Source organism: Pantherophis guttatus, chromosome 8 (genome assembly GCF_059756535.1).
Source record: "Pantherophis guttatus breed Tessera chromosome 8, ASM5975653v1, whole genome shotgun sequence".
NCBI classification, from domain to species: domain Eukaryota; kingdom Metazoa; phylum Chordata; class Lepidosauria; order Squamata; family Colubridae; genus Pantherophis; species Pantherophis guttatus.
In genome coordinates, this window is record NC_142070.1 from 13,770,626 (window position 1) to 13,796,480 (window position 25,855).

At 40.1% G+C, this 25,855-nt stretch overlaps 1 protein-coding gene across 8 annotated transcripts in view; it reads left to right on the top strand.

The window, feature by feature from the left end:
- Window positions 1–25,855, top strand: part of PTPN13 (protein tyrosine phosphatase non-receptor type 13) — a 171,734-nt gene that overhangs the window by 138,698 nt on the left and 7,181 nt on the right. For 2 of the 8 annotated variants that reach the window (XM_034440431.3, XM_034440435.3), the window contains exons 29-43: window positions 436–534; window positions 2,698–3,050; window positions 3,772–3,946; window positions 7,104–7,262; window positions 8,443–8,614; window positions 9,270–9,480; window positions 11,714–11,784; window positions 12,099–12,154; window positions 15,091–15,217; window positions 16,400–16,534; window positions 17,855–17,934; window positions 19,457–19,512; window positions 20,735–20,838; window positions 22,932–23,080; window positions 24,978–25,068. In XM_034440431.3, the coding sequence (XP_034296322.2) occupies window positions 436–534; window positions 2,698–3,050; window positions 3,772–3,946; window positions 7,104–7,262; window positions 8,443–8,614; window positions 9,270–9,480; window positions 11,714–11,784; window positions 12,099–12,154; window positions 15,091–15,217; window positions 16,400–16,534; window positions 17,855–17,934; window positions 19,457–19,512; window positions 20,735–20,838; window positions 22,932–23,080; window positions 24,978–25,068 (2,038 nt within the window). The remainder of the gene's footprint in view (window positions 1–435; window positions 535–2,697; window positions 3,051–3,771; window positions 3,947–7,103; window positions 7,263–8,442; window positions 8,615–9,269; window positions 9,481–11,713; window positions 11,785–12,098; window positions 12,155–15,090; window positions 15,218–16,399; window positions 16,535–17,854; window positions 17,935–19,456; window positions 19,513–20,734; window positions 20,839–22,931; window positions 23,081–24,977; window positions 25,069–25,855) is intronic. The other 6 variants (XM_087875106.1, XM_087875109.1, XM_087875107.1 and 3 more) reach the window with 3 other exon arrangements.

Consider the following 25,855-nt stretch of genomic DNA (forward strand, 5'->3'; position numbering starts at 1 on the left):
ATCATATAAATCAAATTTAAAAAAATTTGAATGTTACATAAATAAAACAAATAAAACATGGGGGGAAATAAAGGTTAGGTGTGAATCATCAGTGGGAGTCTTGTGATGGGGAGGTTACATCAGGTGAGGGTCATTGGGAGGTGACCACACGAAGCCCTTATAAACACAAGAACCGTCTGGGTAACAAAATATTCGGAAACCACCAGGTTGGAGAATGAACCTTCACCCTCATCCTACACCTGAGCTACAGATACTCGTCACTATTGTGGACCTTGTACCGTGTCTTGAAATCAGTCTTCGATGTATGTATGGTTCACTCAAAGTTCAAGTGTGGCCTTCAGCCCCAAAAAGATTCTGCATCCCTTCTTTAAATGTTACCCTATTCATTGCAGGCTGGTGCCAAATGTAGCTTATGAATAATGTTTTGCCCTTTAGGAAGTCATCTCAGCTCTCAGGGGAACATCTCCTGAAGTCACCCTTCTCCTCTGCAGACCGCTTCCTGGAATATTACCAGAGATTGATCCTACGTTATTGGTAAGAATTAAGAAGTATACTTGGCTTTTTCTGAAAACAGGGTCATAACAATTTCCAAAGATTTAATGTTTGCATGCTCACCCCGAAAGTATAAAGGTAAAAGTTTCCCCTGTCCAGTCGTGTTCAACTCTAGGGGGCAGCGCTCATCTCCGTTTCTTAGCAGAGAAAGCCAACATTGTCCAAAGTCACTTCCGTAATCATGTGGCTAGCATGACTAATATGCCAAGGCTCTCAGAACCTGTTCCCACTGGAGTGATACCTATTTATCTACTCGCATTTGCATGCTTTTGAACTGCTAAATGGGCAGGAGCTGAGGCAAGAATGGGAGCTTACCCAGCCATGCGATGCTTGGGTCTTGAACCCGGAGTGTCAGCTTTCCAGCTGACAAACTCAGCGTCTTTAACCACTGAGCCATCATGCCCATTCCCAAAAGTATATTTTAGCTAATACAATATCAGAGAAAAGAGGTATCTCGCGCTCTATAGGAGGTTACCTTCAGTGATGGGTTTAGTCATAAGGTAAACAAGCTATAGCTTAGGACTTCACAAAATTTCAGATTTTTGGGAATTGTACGTGGCTTTTATCTGTACTGTAATTTTTTAAAAATCTTGTGTAGCAAATGTTTATGTGTACTGCAGTTTTAAAATAGCTGTATATGCATTAAAGGGGATATATGTGTTTCAATGTTTTGTGGCAACCCAAAGTCCTGTTTTGGTACACACCTTTTTGAGATCTTTTGGTGTAACTTTTTAACAAGAGACCTCTCGGTTTTACAAACAGCCCTTGACTTAATAACTGTCATTGAGCCTGGAATTACAGTTGCAACTCATGACAGTCAATTTACATTTGGGGTTCCCAGCCCCCAGTCTGTGGACAGGCACCGGTTCATGACATGCCAGAAACCGGTCCATGCAAACAAGCCAAGCTCCATCCATGGGATGCAGGCAGCATGCAAAACCATGCCCCCCCCTCCCCGGTCCACGGCAAAACCTCTCTTCATGGAATCGGTCCCTGGTGCCCAAAAGGTTGGGGGCCGCTGATTTACATTATTACAATTCCAGGAAGGAACAGGAAACCAGTTTCTGCACCATATTAAAATTCATCCTGTGCTTAATCTGGCTGTACCCACTTACTAGGCCCGTGATGGTGAACCTATGGCACGCGTGCCACAGGTGGTACACAGAGCCATATTGGGCACGTGAGCTCAGCTCCGACCAGCTGATTTTCGGGCCTTCTGGGTCCACCAGAAGTCAGGAAACATGCTGTTTCCAGCCTCTGGGGGTGTGGGGAAGGCTGTTTTCACCCTCCCCAGGCTCCTAGAAAGTCTCTGGAGCCTGGGGAGAGTGAAAAATGGGCCTACTGGGCCCACAGTGCCATTGCGTGCCAAAAGCGGGGGGAGTGCAGGGGGGTCGTGCATGCATGGACGGGGAGGTGGGGCGCATAGAATTAAGGGTGTGGGCACACACGCGTGCGACCCCCCCACACACCCCCCACTTTTTGCACGAGATGGCAAAAAGGTTAGCCATCACTGTACTAGGCACAGGCAATTATTATAAAAAGAGCTGAGGTGGCGCAGTGGTTAGAGTGCAGTACTGCAGCTACTTCAGCTGACTGCTAGTTCAGCAGATCAGCGGATCAAATCTCACTGGCTCAAGGTTGACTCAGCCTTCCATCCTTCCAAGGTGGGTAAAATGAGGACCCAGATTGTTGGGGGCAATATGCTATTTAGTATACTGTCTTTGGTAAGCCGCCCAGAGTCCTCAGAGAGTGGGCGGCATAGAAATATGAATAATAAAAATAAATAATAAAAAAATATTGCCAGAAAAAATCTAGCAATATGGCTTTCCTGATTTTACAATAAAATTTTGCTGTGGCCATTAAGCGAATCCCTATGGTCATTAAGTGAACCCACAATTATAAGCAAACCCATTGTCTGCAAACACTAGTTTCCAGCAAAAAAAAAAAATATGTCATAAATTGTGATCTTGTGACTGTGGGACACTATAAACAGCCATAAATGCGGGCTGGTTGCCGAGCCCCCAAATTGTGATTACTTGACCGCAGAAGGGGTGAGTGAACATCGTAACTTTGAATCTGGGTCGTAAGTACCTTTTGGGGGGTTTGTCATTTGGTCAAACAATTATTTTCTTACGCTTATTCTAGACCCCCATCCATTCCCCACCACAAATATTCCCCAAAGCGGGCAAAGAAAATCTACCGCCCCCTAATGGAGAGCAAGAAGAAAGCTCTGATGAAAACGAAGCCATTGACCAGAGCAAGAAAATCCGGTCCCCTTCTCGGAGAGACAGCTACAGTGACAGCAGTGGGAGTGGCGGGGAGGAAATCGCCACAAATCCAGCCAGCCCAAAGTGGAATTCTGCTTTGTATCAAACCCCAAGCCAATACGCAACTGAAGCACCTAGTCCTTATGAGACATCCAGCAAGCAAAAGGAAGCGATCCACGCAGCGTTTTGCTCTCCTCATGAGTCATCTAGGAAGCAAGAAATGGAGAACAGGCATGTTTCATTGGTTGACTTCATAGCGTGTGGTCTTGTTTGTGTTTTATTTGTTCAGTTGTGTGAATCTGAGCCCTGTTAGACTTTCTGAAGGCAACTGTCAAGTTTCATGTGTCTTTTTTATCCATTTATCAAAATAGTGGATTTTTTTTTTTTTTATTGAATTTTTATACCGCCCTACTCCCGAAGGACTCAGGGTGGTGAACAGCCATAGAATAAAACATCTAAATACAAAATTTAAAATAGATTAAAACGAATTAAATAATTTGGCTGAACAAATTTAAAACCCCAATAATTTAAAACCAGATTTAAAATTTCCATTTAAAAGGGGAATTTTGATTGAATTTTTGCAACAGACATGTTTGTTGTTAGCAAAATGTTCCTAGCCATTGCCTAAATACATTTTTCTTCCAGTTCATTTCTCCTACTGCAAATGCAGTGAGCTAAGAGAAAAGTCTTTGGGCTAAATAATGAGAGACAGAATGGAAAACTGCCCTCGCCACACTTCTGTGACGAGAATTACGCCCCCTTTCTTTCTCCCATATGGAGATAATCAGGGTGGGTTAACTGGGATGAAGTGTCCTGAAAGCCCTATTTCAAAGCTAAAAATTTAATACAATTAATAAATTCCCGTACCTCTGCAATAGAGCTGGCAACTCTATCCACTCTGTCAGTGACTTTGGAAATGATCTTTTTTCCTCCCTTTTTTTTTGTCTTGTAGCAATCCTCCATCACCTCTGTTAATGGAATTGTCACCCATAGCAAACCAAAGAACCATCACACTTAATTTTACAGAAGAAAAGTTCAACTCTTCTATCTCCGACTTCGCATCTCCACAAGGCAGATTGGCACCTCTGTTCAATCAGCTTGAAAAACATGCAGATGAATATGAACCAGTAATTCCCTACTTTTTTTCTCTCCTGATTGTCGATTGTGGGTATGGGTAAATTGCAGAAGTTCAACAAAATACAGGTTACTTAGCTGCTGCTGAAAAGCTAAGTAGGGAATTCTGGGAGTTGAAGTTCATATATCTTGAAGTGGCCAAGATGGAGAAACGCTGGTCTGGCCAATAGCCATGGAGTTCCCAGATGGTTCTCCTGTTCTGACTTAGGCTTCCCCAAACCACAAAGCAGACTCCTTGTCCCAACAAAAACCCCTTTTTATTAAGTTACTGTGAATTATTCTTCTCATTCACATCCAGCAAAGTCTTTCAAGGGTGAATTTACAGTCACAGACTTTATCTGGCTTGGGGAGCTGTCAGGCTGATATCTTCAAAACTTGGCAAGGAGTCTCGGAGAGTCATGAATTAAGCGAACTAATTGTCTCCTGCAAACTCCACTCCCCTTTCACTCCTCTTTCATTCCCTCTAGGAGGGGCCATTCATCGTCCACCTGTGGCTTTACTCCCAAGTCGACCCTTGTTCTTTAGCTGTTCCCTTCGTCTGGCAACTCTGTGCATGCACACACTGGGAACAGGCTCCAGCTGTTCGTCTGCCTCACTGATGTCTGACTCCGAAGGCAGCTGATAACTGGCATATGGCCCTGGCCCCCTCTCTGCCTCCGATGCAGAGCCCTCATTAGAGCCTTGCCCAGACTCCAGGACTGGCCCATGTGCCTCCCCAACCTCCTCACTGTCTGAATCTGCTGCCAGTTCCGCTGGCCACTGGTGGGCCACAACACTTCCATCCAGTTGTTAACCAAACCAACTTTGCTTTGCTTCTAAGATCAACCTGGTTTGACTATGAGTGGGATATGCCCTAATGAGCTCTCTTTTTGTCAGTGTTAATTTGAAATAGGGGAGGAAAGAATTCTATAGTTTTGTTATAAGAACATTAACTCTTTTACATGGAGGACAAAAATCAAAGAGAAACTTGGCAGAATGAACAGAAATGGAAATGGAGTGAATGGTCAGAAGCTAAACCGATAAAGATGGAAACATAAAGTTTCATTCACCTTTAATTCTCACAAACGTCAGTGTAGATCTTTTTCATTTGAAGAAAATCTATTTTTTCAAGCAGAAAACTGAAGCTTGATGTCTCCAATCGCATTGATGAATTGGTCCCTGGGAAAGTACCTCAACATCCTGATTTGCATACTTACAAATAAATACGCTTTGCGCTGGTTTTCCCCTCCTTGCAGAAAGTTACTGCAGTATGGTGCAGTATGAAGATGGAAGGCTCTAAGTGTATACAAAAACACAAGGAAAAGAAGAAGAAAAAAGATAGGATATCAGAAACAAAACAATAATAGTAAATATTAGAAGGTAGGGGGGAAAAGAAATGAATAAAATGTGTTCTGTCAGAGAGACAAAATTATGTGAAGGTGCTGTTAAAGTTAAGCTAAAAGCCAGCGTGATTTAAGGAGTAGACTAGGACAGGGGAAGCCCAGCTGAAATTCCCACCTCCTACTTGAAGTTGATTGCATAATAATGAATTATACATCACTCCTTAGTTCATGCAAAATTATTTGATCCAATTGTTGGGTGGATATAGTGCACGAAAGAGAAATTCTCTTCACTGACTTGAGTTTTTGAAAAGATGGCAAGATATAAAGTCTCTTCTTAAAAATAAATATTGTGTTGCATGAAGGCTGTCAGTTCACAAGTAATAGGTTAAGCTACAAATGTTTCTTGTGGGATCAAGATACCCATCCAGAAAGATAATTGCCTACTGAATCACTGCTATTTATTATGCTGGCTTATCAGACCTTCTGGTGTAGATACAACATCAGGCCTATAAAATTCACCTTAAGTTATTGAGGACCGAACATCTTCAAGAAGTATCACAAGAACCCTGAAAACATAATTGTTTTGACAGTACAAGTGAAGCATGCCTTCAGTTTTAATCTTAAAAACTTGTTCTTTGTGGGTTGAGAGATGCCTGGAGGGGATCATCGTAGACTGAGATGATGCTGAAGCAGCAGATTCTGTAGAATGTCTCTCAGAAGTAACTTGAAGGACATGGTAGGACCGTCAAGTTAACATTGACGTGGAAAATCAAAATCAACATAGAAGACCCAATGCAATGTAGGACACCCATCACTGATTTTCCCATGTTTTATTTTTATTTACTGGAGGAAGAGAACAATAGGAATTTCTTTTCTTGCTATTGATATACTACTAAATGGAAGAAGAAATAAAGAAGTTTCTTGGATGAGAAGAAACGTCTTGAAGGAAAAATTAAAGTCCAGTTGCCTTTTGAAAAAGCACCTTTGGGACAACCATGACCTGAATGACTGAGAATCTCCATAGATACTGAATGGAAGGAGTTTGTTTTTTGTATATGTTAAATTACTCTTTACTCTATTGCAGTGATGGCTAACCTTTTCCGGATTGAGTGCCCAAAGCACGCCCGAACCCCCAAAATGCAGTGTGCGTGCGGGGCCCCCTGCACACGCCCCACCCCCTACACATGCGGCGCCCACACACGCATGCGCACGCAGGTGCCCTGCATGCATTTCTCACATGCGTGTGTGGCCCCCCCGCACGAACCCCACGCATGCGTGGCAGAGACCCGAAGACCAGCTGGCTGGTGGGATGCACATGCACGACGGAGCTGAACTGGGGCAATGGCTCGTGTGCCATCAGAGAGGGCGCAGCACCCCAGCTCTGGCACGTGTGCCATAGGTTCGCCATCACAGCCCTATTGCAAAAACAGAAGGAAGAAACTACTATGCAACTAAGAGAAACTTTGGGGAGGGAGATTTATTAAATCAATGATGTTTTTGACTCTACCTGCACCTACATTTTCTATTATGGTCAGATTTAGAATCTCCACGTAGAACGTTTTAGCTAACAGCAGAAACATTTTTGGATCTGAACTTCCCATTTTATGTATCTTTTCCGTGTTATATTTTTTTAAAGTCTGGAAGAAAATAACTAGGCATAAGCTGTTTTTTCCTATAGCCACATACAGGTTTTATGTAAGCAACCTGTGCAGAAGCTGTATTATCTCCTCTTTTATGTTTTCCTGCTAGATGCACATTAGATGCTAGATGTGTACAGCGCCATCATGCTTTTCACTCTGGTATATAATAAAAATCTCTTGTTCCTTAGGAAGTGGAACTCCATGTAGTTCTAACTAAATCCGAGAAAGGTAGCCTTGGCTTCACGGTGACAAAAGGCAGTGATAATACCGGCTGTTATATCCATGACGTAGTACAAGATCCTGCCAAAAGCGATGGGCGGTTGCGACCTGGAGATCGTCTAATCAAAGTGAGGAACATTTTCAAATCTAAAACATATAAAGGCTGTACAAGAGAAAAGGATTTGAAGGGAACAGAGGTCCCTGAGCTGCTACCAGAACTCTTTATATTATGCAAATAATTTGGACATCACCAACTCAAAATTGTTGTTTGATAGCATTTTTCTTAAGTGCATATCTGTTTGAGAACTGTTGGAATGGTTCTTTGCAATGGCTTTAACTAGTGGTGATTATTATTGTTTATTAAGCTAGTATCCTATCAACCTGACTTGTTTTCCCCTTCCATTCAATCATACCTGATTCTCGGGGACTGCCTGGACAGGTTCCTGCTGGGTTTTTGGCAATGTTTTTCAGAAGTGGTTTTGCCATTGCCTCCTTCCTGGGGCTTAGAGGAAAGTGTCTGGCCCAAGGTCACCAAGCTGGCTTTGTGCCTCAGGTGGAAGTAGAACTCATTATCTCCCAGTATAATGAGGTAATTTACCAGGTAAAGGTTCCCCTCACACATATGTGCTAGTCGTTCCCGACTCTAGGGGGCAGTGCTCATCTCCGTTTCAAAGCCGAAGAGACAGAGCTGTCCAAAGACGTCTCCATGGTCATGTGGCCGGCATGACTAAACGCCAAAGGCACATGGAACGCTGTTACCTTCCCACCAAAGGTGGTCCCTATTTTTCTACTTGCATTTTTTACGTGCTTTCGAACTGCTAAGTTGGCAGAAGCTGGGACAAGTAACGGGAGCTCACCCCGTTATGTGGCACTAGGGATTCGAACCGCTGAACTGCCGACCTTTCGATCGACAAGATCAGCGTCTTAGCCAGTGAGCCACCACGTCCCAAACAAAAGTTTCTAGCTTGTGCCATAACTTCTACACCAAACTGGTTCTCTATCTGACTATAACCTTGTTTTATAAAACACGACAAGTATCTTTAATACTGTGGATTATTTGATGAATGTTTCTTAGTTTCAATTGGTTTTTTTTTTTCTTCATTCTTCATTTGTGTTTTCTTTCTTCTTTTATTAGTTAACGATCATTTTCATAGTTTACAAATATCTATTGACTTATTTGAATCAATAATGTGTATAAGCCCCACATCATCTCACCTCTCTCTCTCTCTCTCTCTCTCTCTCTCTCTCTCTCTCTCTCTCTCTCTCTCTCTCTCTCTCTTTCTCTTTCTCTGACATTCACATCTGCAGGTTAATGAGATAGATGTTACTAACATGAGCCACACAGATGCAGTCAGTTTTCTCCGAGCTGCTCCAAAGATGGTCATGCTGGTGCTTGGACGTGTTCTGGAACAACCTAAGATCCCTATATTTCCTCATCTGTTGCCTGACATTAGCCTTACCTGCTCTGAAGAAGAATTAGGTAATCCAATGATGAAATGTAAAATTTGTTACTACTGGTTCTGTGGGCGTGGCTTGGTGGGGGGTAATGTGGCTGGGTGGGTATGGCCAACTTTTTATATATATATACTTTTAAAAGCATTTTTTCTACAATCTCTTCGGCCGAAGAGGTTGTTTAAAAAATGCTTTTAAAAGGCTCTGACGATCCCAGCTGAGTTGCCTGATCATCAGAGGCTTTTTTTTTTTCCTTTTAAAAGCATTTTTTCTACAACCCCTTCGGCCGAAGAGGTTGTAAAAAAAATGCTTTTAAAAACCTCTGATGATCAGGCAACTCAGCTGGGATCATCAAAGCCTTTTAAAAGCATTTTTTTTACAACCTTTTACAACCTGAAAGCATTTTTTTCCGCCAAAGAAGTTGTAGAAAAAATGCTTTTAAAAGTAAAAAAAAAAAAAGCCTCTGATGATTGCGCGGCTCAGCTGGGCATAGGCGGGGGAGGGGGGCAGGGATTTTTGCTACCGGTTCTCCAAACTACCTGCCACCATCGCTACCAGATCGGGCGATCCGGTCCGAACCGGGAGCATTTCACCCCTGAGGTAATCCCACATTTCATCATGCTCCCCTTTTGTTGCCTTTAAAGTTCTACCTTTGCAACTGTATTTTTCTCCCTTTCTTCCAGGTATTTCCCTTGCTGGTGGTCATGATAGTCTTTATCAAGTATTATATGTTAGTGATATCAGCCCCAAATCTGCCGCAGCCAAAGAGGGAACACTTCATATTCTGGATATCATCCATTATATTAATGGGATCAGCAGTCAGGGAATGACCTTGAAAGAAGCCAAGAGGGCGTTGGAAATAGCTCTTCCGAATGTGATCCTGAAAGCAACAAGGTATTTCCCTGGAAGGCCTACCTGTGCAATTGGTCTGATTCAGTCTTACCTTTATTCTAGAATCATGATGGCGAACCTATGGAACGTGTGCCAGAAGTGGCACGCAGCGCCCTCTCTGATGGCACGCAAGCCGTCGCCCCAGTTCAGCTCTGCTGTGCATGCGCGCACGCCTCCCGCTGGCCAGCTTGTCTTTGGGTCTCTGCCACACATGCACAGGGGGCGGGGCATGTGTTGGGTGGCAGCATGCGCAGGGGGATACACATGCACTGGGTGCATGCAGGGCCCACATGCGTGGGGGCGGGGTGCATGCGTGGGAGCCGCACGCACATTGTATTTTGGGGGTTCGGGTGTGAGTGCACGCTTTGGGCCCTCGGTCCAGAAAAGGTTAGCCATCACTGTTCTAGAATGTGATCTGATCATACTAAGTGAAGTTTATTTGTTGTTCATTTAATAAAATTTAATAAAACGAAATGAAAAATTTGCTAAGTCATGTCTGACTCCTGGTGACCCCATGGACCGCAGCACTCCAGGCCCTCCTATCCTCCACTGGCCAAAGTCATGCTCACTGCTAAATGCCTCTGGAGATTCTCAGTCGTCCAGGTCACAGTTGTCTCAAAGGTGTATTTTTTTCAAAATAGAATAGAATAGAATTCTTTATTGGCCACACAAGGAATTTGTCTCCTGTGCATAAGCTTTCAGCGTACACACAAGCAACAAGTGATAAATCATGATCATAACCATCATAAAAATACATTCATCATAAATCATAAGATACAACATTCAGTGATAGCCATAGGATACTAAATAAGCAATCAACATACATCGTACTAGGATACTAAATAAAACAATTAATATAAATCGTAAGATACAAGCAACAAAGGAACAGTCATAAGAGGATAAGGAAATTGGTAATAGGAAAAATGAGAAGGCTAATAGTAATACAGCCCTATTGGGTAGTTTGACAGTGTTATGGGAATTAGTTGTTTAGCAGAGTGATGGCATAGAGGGTGGGGGAACTGTCCTTGTGTCTAGTTGTTTTGGCATGCAAAGCCCTATAGTGCCATCTTGAGGGAAGAAGTTGAAACAGTTTATGTCCAGGATGTGAGGGATCTGTAGATATCTTGAGGAAGGCATTTTGCTTCTTAACCAAGAAGCTGATTGAACCGAAGAAGCTTCTTGGATGAGAAGCGAAACGTCTTTCTCCTCCTTCAAAAAAAAGAAATAAAAATAGCCCAGCTGCCTTTTGAAAAACCACCTTTGAGTCACGTTCACTGTGTTGATGGCACTATCTAACTATCTCATCTTCTGCTGTCCCCTTCTTCTTTTGCCTTCAACATTCCCTAACATCCGGGTTTTTTGCAATGAGTCCTCTCTTCTCATTTGGTGGCCAAAGTATATCAGCTAAAGTTTGCTTAGCCATGATTTATTCATCAATCCATACTCCGCTGGGATTATTTATTATGCGAAATAATAGAACACGATTCATATATCTTCCTTCCAAGACAAGATGCAATTTACTCACTATTAAAAAAATTATTTGGGTCCTTGTCCTTCTGATCAATGTCTGTCCATGGAAATCAATGGTGCTTACATTATATTTCTAGTAATTAATGACATTTTAAATATGAAATAGATAAAATTCAATGCGGAACTACTCCTGGGAAAAAAAAATTAAGCCTCTGATGGTTTAACCTTGAGACTTGGAAATTATTAGGTAAAACTTTACGAGGCTGGGAAGGTTAAGAAATAACAATCACTTGGATTTCTTGAAAGATTTTTACTGTTAGTAGGGTAGGATACTATAACAGAGTTGGAAGGGACTTTGGAGGTCTTCTAGTCCAACCCCCTGCTTAGGCAGGAAACCCTACACCACTTCAGACAAATGGTTATCCAGCATCTTCTTAAAAACTTAATGAAGCTGAATCTTGAAAGCCTACCAATGTAATTGTCCCAAATAGTTAATACCATGTGTTTTTAAGGCAGAGTTACTCCGAATCTCTTTTTCATGTTTCCCTGTTCCTGAATCTCTTCTCTAATGGCCCTATTTCCTTTCTTAATTTGTTGTGTGCCCAAAACCTGTTAAGCATTCCATGATACTAGGTTACTTCTGATAGGACCTGTCTCTTATGAAAAGTTGGTGAAACATCATCAGTCTTAAATATATTTAGGGGGGTAAAATCCATTTGTATTCTAGGCAAAAGCTGAATGTAAAGCTTTTTTTCTCTGATTTCAGAGATGGCCACCCAGTATTCCCAAAAGCTAAAGAACATGAATTCGTTGGTCTGAAGTCCATCAAACAGAATGGTAAGGGCATAATTTTGAACACGTTGACCCTCTCTGCAAAATAATATCCTAAGGATATGAATGATTTTCAAAAGAATGTCATACTGAGTTTAATAGAACTCCTTTGCCCAATATCAATAATTACTCCATAAGTTTGATCTAAATGAGAGTTTGGGGTTAGGGAGCAGACGTATTTCAAATATTTGATAATGTTTACTTGATACCTGAAGGAAATAATATAATTTTCATGGCCAGATAGTTTTATCTGTTACTATAAAATTAAAAATAATAATAAATCAATCTTGTTTTCTCCTCTGCCTTCCTATTTTTTAAAGGCTATTTTCAGGGAGAACTTTGTAGCAAAACAGAAAAGGGACCTGATAATTGCAAAGTAAGTAATCAAGAACATTATTTTGTATAATTTGCACTTATAAAACATGAAGCACAATGATGAATTATAAGATTATAAAATTACAGTCAAAAACACCTGAAAGAAATACACTGAACACCCTTAAAAGTAAAATAAGGAGACACATTTAGGAAGCTTTGTATTATAGAGCTCATTCATTCATTTATAGTTAGCCTGTTTATTGCTTTTTATCGTGAGTAAAGAATGACTGGGTATAATTAACTAGAAAAAAAGAGAAATATTTAATTACTAGTCAGTCAGAAGGAAATGCAGATAATCCTTGACTTTCAACCACAATCGAGCCCAAGATTCCTGTTGCTAAGTGAGACATTTGTTAAGTGAATTTTGTCCCATTTTATGACTTTCCTTGCCACGTTTATTAAGCAAATCACTGCAGTTATTAAGTTAGTAACACAGTTGTTAAGTAAATCTGGTTTCCCATTGACTTTGCTAATCAGAAGGTTGCAAAAGTTGTCACATAACCCTGGGACACTGCAGCCATCATAAATATGAGTCAGTTACCAAGTGTCTAAATTTTGATCATGTGATCATAGGGATGCTACAATGGTTGGAAGTGTGAAAAATGGTCATAAGTCACTTTTTTCAGTGCCATTGTAACTTCAAACGCTCACTAAACGAATTGTTGTAAGTCAAGGACTGCCTGTACATGTTGTTCACCTGTGAAATTAAGAGAAAGGATCAGTGGTGGGTTCCTCCCGGTTCGGTCCGGTTCGGCCGAGCCGGTAGCAGTGACGATACGACGTCACCGAACCAGTTCTCCCCCCCCGCCCTCCCACCCCCCCATGTTATTCTTACCTTTTATTTGATCCTACCCCCAATCTATTGCTGCCTCCTGAGTCCCAGCTGATGACTAGAGGGAAAAAAACTGTTTAAACTCTTGCCGCAGGGCTTCAAAGGGCTGTCCTACAACTGATCAGTGTTAAAAGCAAACAAATGAGTTGGGTCGTAAGTGCGAGGACTGGTCGTAAGTGCGAGGACCTTCCAGAAATGACTGACCAGCTAGCCACGCCCACCTAGTCACATGACCTCCAAGCCACACCCATAAAATAAGCCACGCCCACAGAACCGGTAGTAAAAAAATTTAGAACCCACCCCTGGAAAGGATGTGCATATATCTGAAGGAAGTATGGATATAATAAGCTGAATGATCTTTTGGGTTGGAATTGAATTCAAGCAAAGAAATGTAGATTTAACCATGAATGAAAAGACTATGAATTGGTGTCATCTAGGTTTTTCTGTAAATGTACATGAAAGCAGAAATCTATCCATTGGTAGTTATTGCATGTTATACTCTAGTGTATGCTGATAATAAGTTTGGGAAGAAAAGTGTGCCACACTCTGATTTAATGTGATCCAGAAATATATATTATTATGTGATACAAATGAGTGAGTGAGAACAAGACAACAAAGTACAAAAAAGTAATTTGAGCTACAAATGAGAATGGTCCCAGATAGCATCTGCTTAAAAAATATATCATTTTAAGATACGTGGTTTAATCATAAGTTTATTAGTTCATACAAATGGCAGTGGAATGAATCAAAAACCATAACTGCTCTGGGTGTTTATAATGAAAGATAGAAGGAATGATTGGTGGATACAATGGGATAAGAGGCTTGCCGCATGGATAAATCAATTTTTGGAAATTACAAGAATAGATCTTAGAAAAAAAAATAGACATAAATCTACAAAGAAATAGAGAAAAAATGTGAAGGGGGGAAAAATCGTAGGAAGAGAAAGTATGACTCCTGTATACAAAAGAGGATAATGACTGGAATAAATAAATGGAAAACAGACATAAAAGGGTGCGGAAGCTTCTTGGAACACAATGCAAAGAGTTATGTTGTAAAGTGCCACAGATGTATGTGTAATTATACCAATGGAAGGCATGAAAAGAATGATTGGATGTGAAAAATCTCATATAAAAGAACGTTGCAAAATGAGGGTGAAAGATGTTACATAATGCATAACGTAACATATCGAAAGTAAAACGGTAGTTGTCAAATAAGTAGTGAAAGATAAATGTGCACCTTGGTAGAATGTTAATAAAGGTAGGAAAATGGACGGATAAATAGCAACAGTACCTAAACCAGGGGGTCTGCAACCTTAAATACTCAAAGAGCCATTTGGACCCGTTTCCCACAGAAAAGAAAACACCAGGAGCCACAAAACCTGCATGGGCGTGGCCAACTCAATGTCACTCACTTCCACCAGTCACATGACATACACCCCAGCCACGCCTACCCAGCCGATCATTAGGGCAGAGAACCAGTTGTTAAAAACCACCGGGAACCACAAAATCCTTTTGATATATCTCTCTCTCCTCTCCCTCCCTCCCTCCCTTCCCCCCTCCCCCTCTCTCTGTATCTCTCTGTCTCTGCCCTGGCCGCTTCTCCATCCCCCGCCGTCGCCCTTACCTTCTCAGGCCAGGAGAGGAGTGTCTGGGAGGGGAGAGCGAGGGGTGGGGCCAGCCAATGGTGGGATCACCTGACAGGGAGCCACAGCAGAGGGCCCAAAGAGCCACATGCTGCTCCGGAGCCACAGGTTGCTGACCCCTGACCTAGACTTATATACCGCTTCACAGTGTTTTACAGCCCTCTCTAAGCGGTTTGGATACACCGACCCAATTTTCAGGTATTAAGGCACCCATTTAATGCTCAGCTCATGCCATGTCTTATCTCAGTCTCACATGGGACTCTGAAAAGAGACACAACTGCTTTAAAGAGGTTCTGCATTTACAGGCTTTCAAAGAACTCTGGTAGTTCTTAGGATTTAATTGAGATTTTTTGAAAGTAAGCTAATGGATCTTCTGAATCCTTCTCATAGTCTAAGCAGTTAATCCTATATCACAAGGAGTTCTTCGGTTTAAAAAAGCTTAATTTGTCTTGGTTGTTCTTAGATTAATGGTGAAACAAATAGCAGTCTTCAGCTGAAAAGCCTAACCCAGGATCTCATCTCTAAAGAAATGCCTCCAAGTGATACCATTTTTCAGGCCTCAGATTTTCCCAACTATAACAACAACAAAGGTAATGACACTGGGGTAAGATAGTCTATTTTTCTAAGTCTTAGGAGTTTTCTGGAATAGCACCCCAAATTAGACAGTCTGTTTGGTATAATGGTTAAGATGCTGACCTAGAAACCAGGAGACTGTGAGTTCTAGTCCTGTCTTATGCACAAAAGCTTAAGTGATTATGGGTCAGTCACTCTCTCTCTCAGACAACTCACCCCACAAGATGGTTGTTGTAGGGAAAAAGAAGAGGAATGAATATTATATATGTTCCCCACTTTGAGTTACTTACAAAGGCAGGATAAAAATATAATAAATAAACAACATTATGAGAATGATACTGTTTTTGAAGGATTCATCCTATATTAGTGTATGTTGTCACTATAAATTTTTAATCATATGCATCACTGTGTGCCCAAAGTGCGCAAATGCGTGGGCGCCCGACCCCCCCAAATGCAATGTGCGTGTGCCCCCCGCACGCGCCCCACCTTCCCGCTCATGCGCGCATGCTCCCCATGTGTGCCCCATGCATGTGTGCGCAGCCCCATGCACGCACCCCACACCCACATATACACAGACAGCCCCCCCACATGCACGGCAGAGACCCAATGACCAGCTGGCCAGTGGGAGGTACGTGCGCCCGCATGACGGAGCTGAATTGGGGCAATGTCTCACGTGCCCACAGAGAGGGCGTTGCATGCCACCTGTAGCACGCGTGCCATAGGTTCGCCATCATGGTTGTATCATCTTTGGGCCAGGGCTTGACATCATCACCCTAGGATGATGTAATACAGAATTCATACGTAGCACATCAGAAAAATAGATCTATTCCCAAGAAAGAATCACAATCAGTCCTTAACTGAAACTTTTTGTATTATCTTGATTTCTCCTCAGCAATAATATTTTAGTTTAGTTTTTTAGTTTATTTTGGATTTATATACCACCCTACTCCCGAAGGACTCAGGGCAGTGAACAGCGAAAGATAAAACACATATAGTATAAAATTTAAGAAACAATTTAAAACACATTAAATAAATTTGGCCCAAACTGATTAAAACACCCCTGTTTTTTAAAAAAAACAAATTAAAATTAAACAATTAAAAGGAGTTAGGCCAGCCCAGCCTGCTGGAATAAAAAGGTCTTGAGGGCACGGCGGAAAGTGCGTAAATCCGGGATATTAACGTTCAAGTTTTCTTTATAGCAGAAGTCCAAGATGAAGATTCTTATGATGAGGATGATCACAATCAAGTTATTCAGTACCTTTTAGATGTTGTCGATGAAGAAGCTCAGAATCTGCTAAATCGTAATAATTCTGCATCTGAGAACCATCATGCAGGTACGGCTAAATTAAAACCTCAGGAAAACCAGGTTATAAACTCTGACACCATGAAGTATGAGCAATTCCAAATTGATGTGATTTTACAAGATGGATTTTTCTGAGAGTGGAGCATTTATCAGATCATTAACATATACGGAGCAGATGTCTTCTCAATGCTGATTTGGTTTGCAAAAATGTTAAATTCTCGGGAAGCATTTTTCTAGTATTTGTGATGAATAGAGCCAGCGTTGGTTAAAGAAATCTTTGTTTTAAGTTCTTTGTCTTGAAACAGCTGCAACCCTTTGTCAATTAGTACTTCAATTACAGATGGGAAGGTCCAATTTAAAAACAAATCTGGAAAAGCAAAAATTAATGCATGTATGTTGGAAGTGTTCTGCATACCCTTTTTTATTCTTGAGAGAAAAAGGCTTTTTGGTAACGGTGTCTGAATTTTGAAGCATCTTTCTATTGGGAGTTTAAGAAACATAGGTTTCAATAGTCGTTTTGAATTTCTGTGGTTTCATGCCACAGTGTACTTGATCCTTTTTTCTTTTTTTTTTTTTAATTTGATTTATATGCCGTCCTTCTCCGGAGACTCAGGGCAGCTTACAATGTGCTCAGCAGTAGCCTTCATCCTTTTTGTATATTTATACAAAGTCAGCTTATTGCCCCCACAACTGGGTCCTCAATTTACCTACCTTAGAAAGGATGGAAGGCTGAGTCAACCTTGAGCCTTGGCGAGATTCGAACCTACAGTAATTGCAGGCAGCTGGTCTTAATAACCAGCTTAATAACAGGGTGCCTTAGACCACTGTACTACCAAGGCTCTTTAAGATACTTGAAGGGACTTTTGACCGAGATTTCAGTTGTTCAATTGTGCAACATTAGGCATGGAGTTGTACAAATTTTGTTGTTTTTCACATTGTCCTCTTCTTTTTGCACTTCTTTGTTTTGTCTTTTTTTTATCACAAAAAAACCTTCATGGAATGGGGGAGCAGCCTTCAGCATGTCTGGCAGACTGCAGCTTCTAAAATCCCCCAGGATTGTCCTGTTGCAATGTTGGTGGCAAATTGTTGACTAACAACAACACCATTTCCATGTTTTTTCAGTACGAAACAAGAGGATTAAGTCTCCAAGACTAATGTGGGTTTCTCCCCCACAAACCCCACCAATCCCATCCATATTGTCCCTGTTCATTTTCCACGTTCATCCCTTAAGACATAATTGGGAATGACTTTCTGGGTTTCCAGGCCTGCATTTATATTTGGTGTGTGAATTAAAGTCAACCTATACTTTTATGTTGGCGTTTTTTCCTACAGTGTGTTTCTCTTTCTGCAGAGACAAATGGGAAACTTTTGGTAGAAAAATCGGAGGACACAGACTATGATGGGTCATCTTTGCCTGAAGATTTTTCAGAGGTATCATAATTATTTCTATACTTTATTTTATTTTATTTTTTGAAGACCCAGAGCTTTTTTTACCCAGCATTCTCCTTGTCTTTGTTGGCTAAGCTCTCATCCTGTCCAATGAAGAGGTGAGCTAAATGTGTATTTGATATTAAAAAACAGTCCTCAATCGAGTCCTATCTTACTGTGCCTCAAAAGACTAATGCCAAACAAACAAACAAAAAAAGTACCTAAACAGACAGAGAGAAAGACAGACACCAAAGTGCTTAATTAATCAAAACCCTAATCCTCACTTCTTTATATTCCAGTGGATAAATTATAATATAATTATAAATTATAATTATAATAATCCCACAAGACAATTTCATCCATCAAATAACATAAGACTACCACAGAATGTAAAATGATGACCTAATAAAATTTGTCCCATTAATTTGTCCTCAGTAAAGTCGAATCATAACCTTAACTTCCTCATATCTTCAGTCAAAATATAACCTGTATAACCAATCATAAACTCCACTGAAACTCTTAATATAAATGTAACACTCTTGATGGAACAACCTCCTGCAAAACGGTCCAAGAAGACCAAAAATTCATTGGGGGAGTTTTCTATTCATCACATAATTGAGCCCAGAATTACGGTCGTAAACTGTTGCAGTCGTAAGGCAAAGCATTATGTGACTGGACCTGATTTCTTTTTTTTAAATTGTATGATAGTCATTAAGCAAATGATGCGGTCATTAAGCAAATCGATTTTATCCAATGGGTGTGGGGTGGGTTTTTTTGCCAGAAATGGGAAGTAAATGCCAAAACTCGGGAAAAATATCCCAGAAATTATGGTCACATCATGACCACAGGACACTGCAAACAGCCATAAAGGTGATTCCATTTCCAAGGCATAAAATGTGATCGTGTAATAGCAGGGGAGGTGCAGCCATTGTAATTTTGAAAACAGGTTGTAAGTAGTTTTTAGGGCAGGAGGTTCATTGTAACTTTAAAAAGTTGTTGTAAGTGGAGACTTACCGATATGCAAATAGGCTATATACCGTACTTTTTGGAGTATAAGATACACTTTTTTCTCCCCTAAAAGAGGGTGGAAATGTTGGTCCATCTTTTACACCGATTACAACCATTTTTGGCCTCCTGAAACCCCACCCCACGTGTCTCATTTTTGCCAAAAACAGGCCCATTTTTCACCAAAACGGGGCACACAGAGGGTTTGGGAAGCCTGCAGAGTGCTCCTGGGGGCCAGGGAAGGCAAAACCCAGACGCGCGGATGTTAAAAAAATTTTCCCCCCCCTTGTTTTCCTCTTCAAAATCTTGGTGCATCTTATACTCCGGTGCGTCTTATATTCCGAAAAATACAGTAATTAAAACATTAGCAATCTTTCAGCACCATGTCAGGTTGGCTGAAATTTTACTAAAATAAACCTATTGCAGAAAGGCAGGGAAATTTCTTATAGTCTGGAAATTCCCTTTCCCTTGTTTGGTCTGTAGTTGATTGCAAACTTTTCTAATCTGCCTTTTCCCTTAGCAGACCCAAATAAATGGCTGTGAAGAACATTGCAATGGCAACAGGATGTGTGAACGGTGAGTCTTTTCCTAGGGGATATAAGAAACATTTATAATGGGAATGGTAGGTTATACCTTTTGGAAATACCCAGGAAACCACAGAGATTTTGAACGCAAATTGTAAAAAGTTCCAAAAGAGAATGGGACAGTGATTTTTATTTTTTTATTTGTTGGCTAACAAGATAATCAAACAATGCCGACTGGCGGCCCCCAGGGGGAGAGCCTTCTCTGTGGGGGCACCTACTATCTGGAACGAGCTCCCCCCAGAGATACGGAGGATCCCGGATCTGCGCACCTTCCGCCGCGCTTTAAAGACCTTACTATTTCACAGGGCCGGCCTGGCCTAATTTTCCCCCTCTTTTATAAAAGATTTTTAATTTTTAAATATCTTTTAGTATTTTATACATTCAATTTTAAATTGGTTTTAAAAGTTTGGGGTTTTAAATTTGTCGGGGCCAAAATTATTTAATTTGATTTTATTCTACTTTTAAATTTTGTATGTATGTGTTTTATTGTTTGGCTGTGCACCGCCCTGAGTCCTTCGGGAGTAGGGCGGTATAGAAATCAAATAAAATAAATAAATAAATAAACTGAAGCCTTTCCCAAATTAACTATGATTACTCTTTTTACAAGACATATTCGTTTCAGAAAATGCCTATCAGTTATTCATCTCTTCCAGTTTATGGCAAAATCTTTACCTATACTAATCAACCAGACTCAATAGTGGCCTGTTTTTCTTCACTGTTTCAATATTTACTTGATGGCCGCAAACCAAAACCATATAAACTTCTTGAAATCAGTGAGCTTGAACATGCTTACCTGCCTTGGATTATTGCCTTTTCAGTAAGAAATCATGATTTTTTCCATTTGAGGATTTAGCAGCAGCAATCCGTTCACTAAAAAAACGATGCAATCCTTTTAATATCAGTAATGGAGGTGATGGATTTATTTTATTGGATTTCAGATAGCAGGCTACAGGACTCAGCTTTCTCCTGCTACTTTTAGGTTGTTCTTTATTTTTGATCCCCTTTCATGAAACACCCAGTAAGGTGATCTGTTAGAATGTAGGTGACATATATTTTTTTAAAAAAAACACGCCTTTTTTAATACGCAGCATTCTGATTAAGAAAATAATTCCATTACACTTCATAACCTCTATCAATTAAAATTATTATTGACTTTTGGGAGAGAGATATCTATTTTTTTGTCTCAGAAGAATGTATTTTTCATATTTTTCCAGATTACCTCAGCAACCTTTGATAACTCAGGAAGATGATGATGATGTTACTTGGGGAAGTGAGGAGTTGCCCATTGAATCAATAAACCAGCCACAGTCTGTTAAAGGTAGGCAGCCATTATTGTATTCTCCAAATGGATAACTGCTAAAATCTCAGCATTTGTCATATTTTAATGTCAGTCAGTCCTGGAAACAGTAATATTGATAGTAACAAACTGGATTTCTAGTTGTAGAGTTTTTCAAAGAATAAATTTCGTCTCCACCTGGCAGTAGAATCCCTGAGGATTAATTCCTGCCATATTCAAGAACTATCTGGAATTCTCTATCTAGAAAGCTACCTTAAACCAACTGTTGTCATCTTCAAAGATGCACAGCTCTGTTCAGAAAGAGACACACTCCAAAATATCAGCAAGATCAGGACAGAGAACTATGAAATGATGAAACAAATTAAACTGGATTTGATGTACATTTAAATGTCATTAGTGGCTCCAATCACTTTTCAAATATTTAATCTCTTTTCTGTTGTTCATGTTAAAAATTAGGATTTGTTGACAATTTGAGAATTTCTCCCAAGTTGTGACTTACTGCAGCTCACAAATGTTTGGGCAATAGGCTTCTCACCCTATTGCTTGACTGTACAATGTACTGAAGCAGGAAAGATCTACATGTCAAATTTGTGATCCTCTTGTATCTTGTAATGATTGCTCATAACTGATGTGTCACTTGATGCATGGAACATTAAAAGCTGGAGGAAATGTAGGTCTACAGTAATGGCCAGAATTGTGGAAACCTTTTGGGAAAAGTGTATTTTCTAAAACTAGCTAATAACACCACTTTTTTTGGAGTAGTACCATAAAATTATATATCAATTTAATCAAGAATGTAATGCAATAACTTTTATGAAGGATTTGCTATTAGAATGGCAGTTACAGTATAAAGAAGAAAAGTGAAACACGAAGGAAAAATGAGATATACAAAAATTATCACCATGTCAGTTAATACTTAGTTGGGTAACCTTTAGCATGAATGACGGCCTTACAATGTCTTCCCATGGAGTGAACCAAGTCTTTTAGTTCTGCAGCTATTATAATGTGAAACCAAGATTGAATGATTTCTTCTATTAACTGGGTTTTATTGGTGGGTCGTTTCTGACTAACAAGTGTCTTTAGTCGGCTCCATAGATTTTCAATTGGGTTAAGGTCTGGGCTACTCCTAAGCCATTCCAGCAGTGGAATATGATTATCTTGAAACTCCCCAAAAAAGTGGTGTTATTAGCTGTCAAACCTCAAAAATACACTTTTCCCAAAAGGTTTCCACAATTTTGGCCACTACCATAGGTCTATCTATCTAGATTCCCACTGTCAATGAGAGGCAGACAATTAGTGAAAGTTGAGGTAATTTAGAATCATCCCATTGCCACCAAATAGTATTTTTCTGGGGCACTTAATGAAATTTTAATAGGACTGAAAAAACTCTGGATGATTGTTCTCACTCTTTGCCATCTAGTAGTTAGCTGATTTGTGCAGCTAGCTCAAAGCTGATAGCTCTAGTTTTCATAAGAGAAATGTTCCCTTATTCTGGGGTAAATCTCCTAAAGTGATGGACAGAAAGAGGTTTGCTTATAATATTCACAACAAGGCTGCCATAATCAATTGGCTGATGACGAAACATCCAATTATTGAATGAAGAGTTTCCTGTATCTCCTGCTTCCATCTAGTGGCTGCCCAAATGTTGGTAGCTCAGATGTGATAACTCTACATTTACCAGAAGGCAAAGTAATTAGACTGGTCCTTCCTTAAATTGGCCAATTACGTCCTTTCAATTTATGGACGTAATTGAGGGTTTTCATTGTGAAAGAGAGAGAAAAAGGATTGTGATAGATCAGTTGTGGAAAGAAACAACTTTTTTTGTAAGTATGAAATAGGTTTTTAGATGTTGTAAATTGAATGAAAAAAAGTGTCGTGGTAAGGGTTAAGCATTGAATGTGAAGGTTTAATGCTTAAGAGTTGTTTACCACTTGGGTTATTTATGGGAGCCTTTATAAAGGTTGTCAACATAGTATGTTTTAATCAGCCTCTGACAGCCTGCAAACTATATCATGGTGACCACTGTTACTATAGTTCATAAGTTAGCAGCATCGTAAGGAGTTTTTATGTGGATTTTTATCGACACCAATACATCTATCTACTTTCTGTTCCAGACTGCCCATTAATCACCAATGAAGAACTTGCTGCTCTTCCAGTAGTCCAAATTTTTCCTTCAGGCAACTACACAGGAACCAAATTAAAATCAACTACTCAGAAGTTACGAGGCGTGCTGGAACAAGGGGTCCCATCTAAGGAGATTGAGGTGAGAGGAAGTTCTGTAAAGCCAACCCCCAAAAACGGGAATAAATACTCTGTTGTCCTCCCTTTGGCTTCAGTGGGAAACCTGAGGATATTTTCAGTTAATACTTTTTTTTTTCTTACTACAACTTACAATTAATGTGTCAAGTTTCGAGGTCGTCTCAAATAAATTGCATTTCAAACAAAGTCTTTGACGAAAACTCCCATTTATTAAGCATGACATTCAAAGCCCGACTCATCGTAGCCAACACTGACTTCCAGACCCAAAACCCTCCCTTTCCGTTCCCCACTCCCCTGCACTCATTGGCCATCTTCCAGGTCACTCTACCCCTATCTACTGCTCCAACTCAAAGGAATTTCCCCCCTCCCATCCCATCTCCTAGGGGATATTATCTCCAGAGAAAATTAAGTAGGTGAAAAGTCAAACGTCCCTTTCCAGACGCCTCCGCTCCTCCTTCTTATATCAGCACTAGAGTAAATGCAGCTTGAAGTGCTGACATCATGTTTTTTCGTCCCTTAATACAAGTAGTCCTCGACCGTAATTCAGCCCATAATTTTGGTAATAAGTCATGAGGGTCGTAAAAGCAAGTCACCATGTGACCACATCCAGTTTTATGATCTTTTATGCGATGGTTTTAAAGCGAACGACGCAGGTGTTAAGCAAACCCATCATTTCCTTTGGGGCGGTTTTTACCAGAAACCAGAAGTAAATGCCCGTTTCCAGCAAAACAAATAGTAAATTACGGTTGTGATTGCAAGGCGCTACAAAGGGCCATAAATACAGGCTGGTTGCTGAACGCCCAAATTATGGTCACATGACTGTGGGAGGCGCCCAGATGTTGGAACTTCAAATTTGGGCCACAAATCACATTTTGCAGGTCCATCATAATTTTGGAAGGTTGCTAAGGGTCCGGTCGTAATTCAAGGACTGCCTGTAGAAGAGTATATTCGTAGCTCAGACTTAGTGATGATGATGTTGGCTAGCTGGGTAACGGAACACCTGTAAGCAAACCACAAAGAAAACTCCACTATTTTCTTTGTTTCCTTTGTTCATCAGAATCTTTGTTCATCTCAACCTGTGCTAAGAAAGTTTGCATGCATGTTTAATTTTCCCCCATTGTCAAATTCTTTACACCTGTACACCACTTCATTATAAAAATACAGGTAGTCCTTGACTTACATCCATTTGTTTAGTAACCATTCGAAGTTACAACAGCACTGAAAAAAGTGACATGGCTGTTTTCACACAACCGTTGCAACATCATAACATGTGATCAAAATCCAGATGCTTGGCAACTGGTTCATATATATGATGGTTGCAATGTAACTCATTTAACAACTGTCAGAAAATTTGAGCTCTGTTGTGGTCGTAAGGTGAGGGCTACCTGTAATTTGGTGCCAACAGGAACCCAAGTTTCCATGAATATCATGGAATATTCCATGAATATTTTGACCAGGGATCTATTGGGCACCAAACAAGATGTCCATAGGTACTGGGGATCTCGTAGGTATAAGATTACTTGGCACTAGAGAAATAAGAACATTGTTGAAATTATTCAGTCATTTTATAAAATATCAATTATTTTCTACATTTGCTACTCCGCTAAATACTCCCATGTTTTATTGCCATCATTGTTTCCATGGTTCTTTGTCATTTATACCTTGCATAATTATTTAATTGCAAGCTCTATTCAGGAGAGTATTAATCTAAAGCGCTAATTGAATAATCTAATTGTTCATTATCAAGCTATTAAACTAAACTTTATCTCACACTTCAAATCTTTCAGCCATCTGTGTTAACCTGGGTGATATAGACCATATTTAATGTAATATATTCTTCTTTAAAGGCAAAAGAGGACTTAAACAATTTTTCATCCATTTAGGAATATTTGTCATTACAGAGTCTTCATGATTTAAAGCCACTGGATCAATGTTTGGTTGGCCAAACGAAGGAAAACAGAAAGAAGAATAGATATAAGAACATTCTGCCTTGTAAGTCTTGATTTCCAAAAGCCCTCTTATTATTTAATTTATTCTTTTTAATTCTTGTAGTCATTAATGACTGCCTTTGAGACAGCAACAGATGGAATATTTATGTCAGAAGATTACCTGTAGAAGTATGGCTGAGTTCTCTTCGAAAATTAAACCATTTTTTAAATAAAAAAAACTTGTTGCATAAATCATTATGCTAATTCTTCGGTTTAGTATAATAGTGTCATATTTTTAGGGTGGGTACAAATGCGGGAATAATTCAGTAGGAATTATGTCCTAGGGAAATAATAATAATTTAGCAGTCAGTGATATTGCTCATAACTATAAACTTTACATGCAGTTTTATTTCTTAATTGCATATGTTTATGTGGAAGCAAGCTTAAAATCCCCCACAGTCCATCTGTGTGTGTGTATGCGTTTGAGTCAATTTTAACTCCTGGGAACTTCCTGGAGAAATCTCTGCAGTTTTCCAGACAAGGCTTTTCAGAAGTGGTTTTCCATTGCCTCCTTCCAAGGCCTGAGACGGAATGACTGGCCCCAGGTTACTCAGCTGGCTTTGTGCTTATGGTAGAACTAGAATTCACAGTCTCCTGGTTTCTAGCCCAGTGCCTTAATCACTACACCAAACCTGTTCTTGTAGTTAAGATATAGGGCTGGAAATAATACTATAACTAGAATAGAATAGAATTCTTTATTGGCCAAATGTGATTGGACACACAAGGAATTTATCTTTGGTGCATATGCTTTCAGTGTACATAAAAAGACAAGATACATTCATCAAGAATCA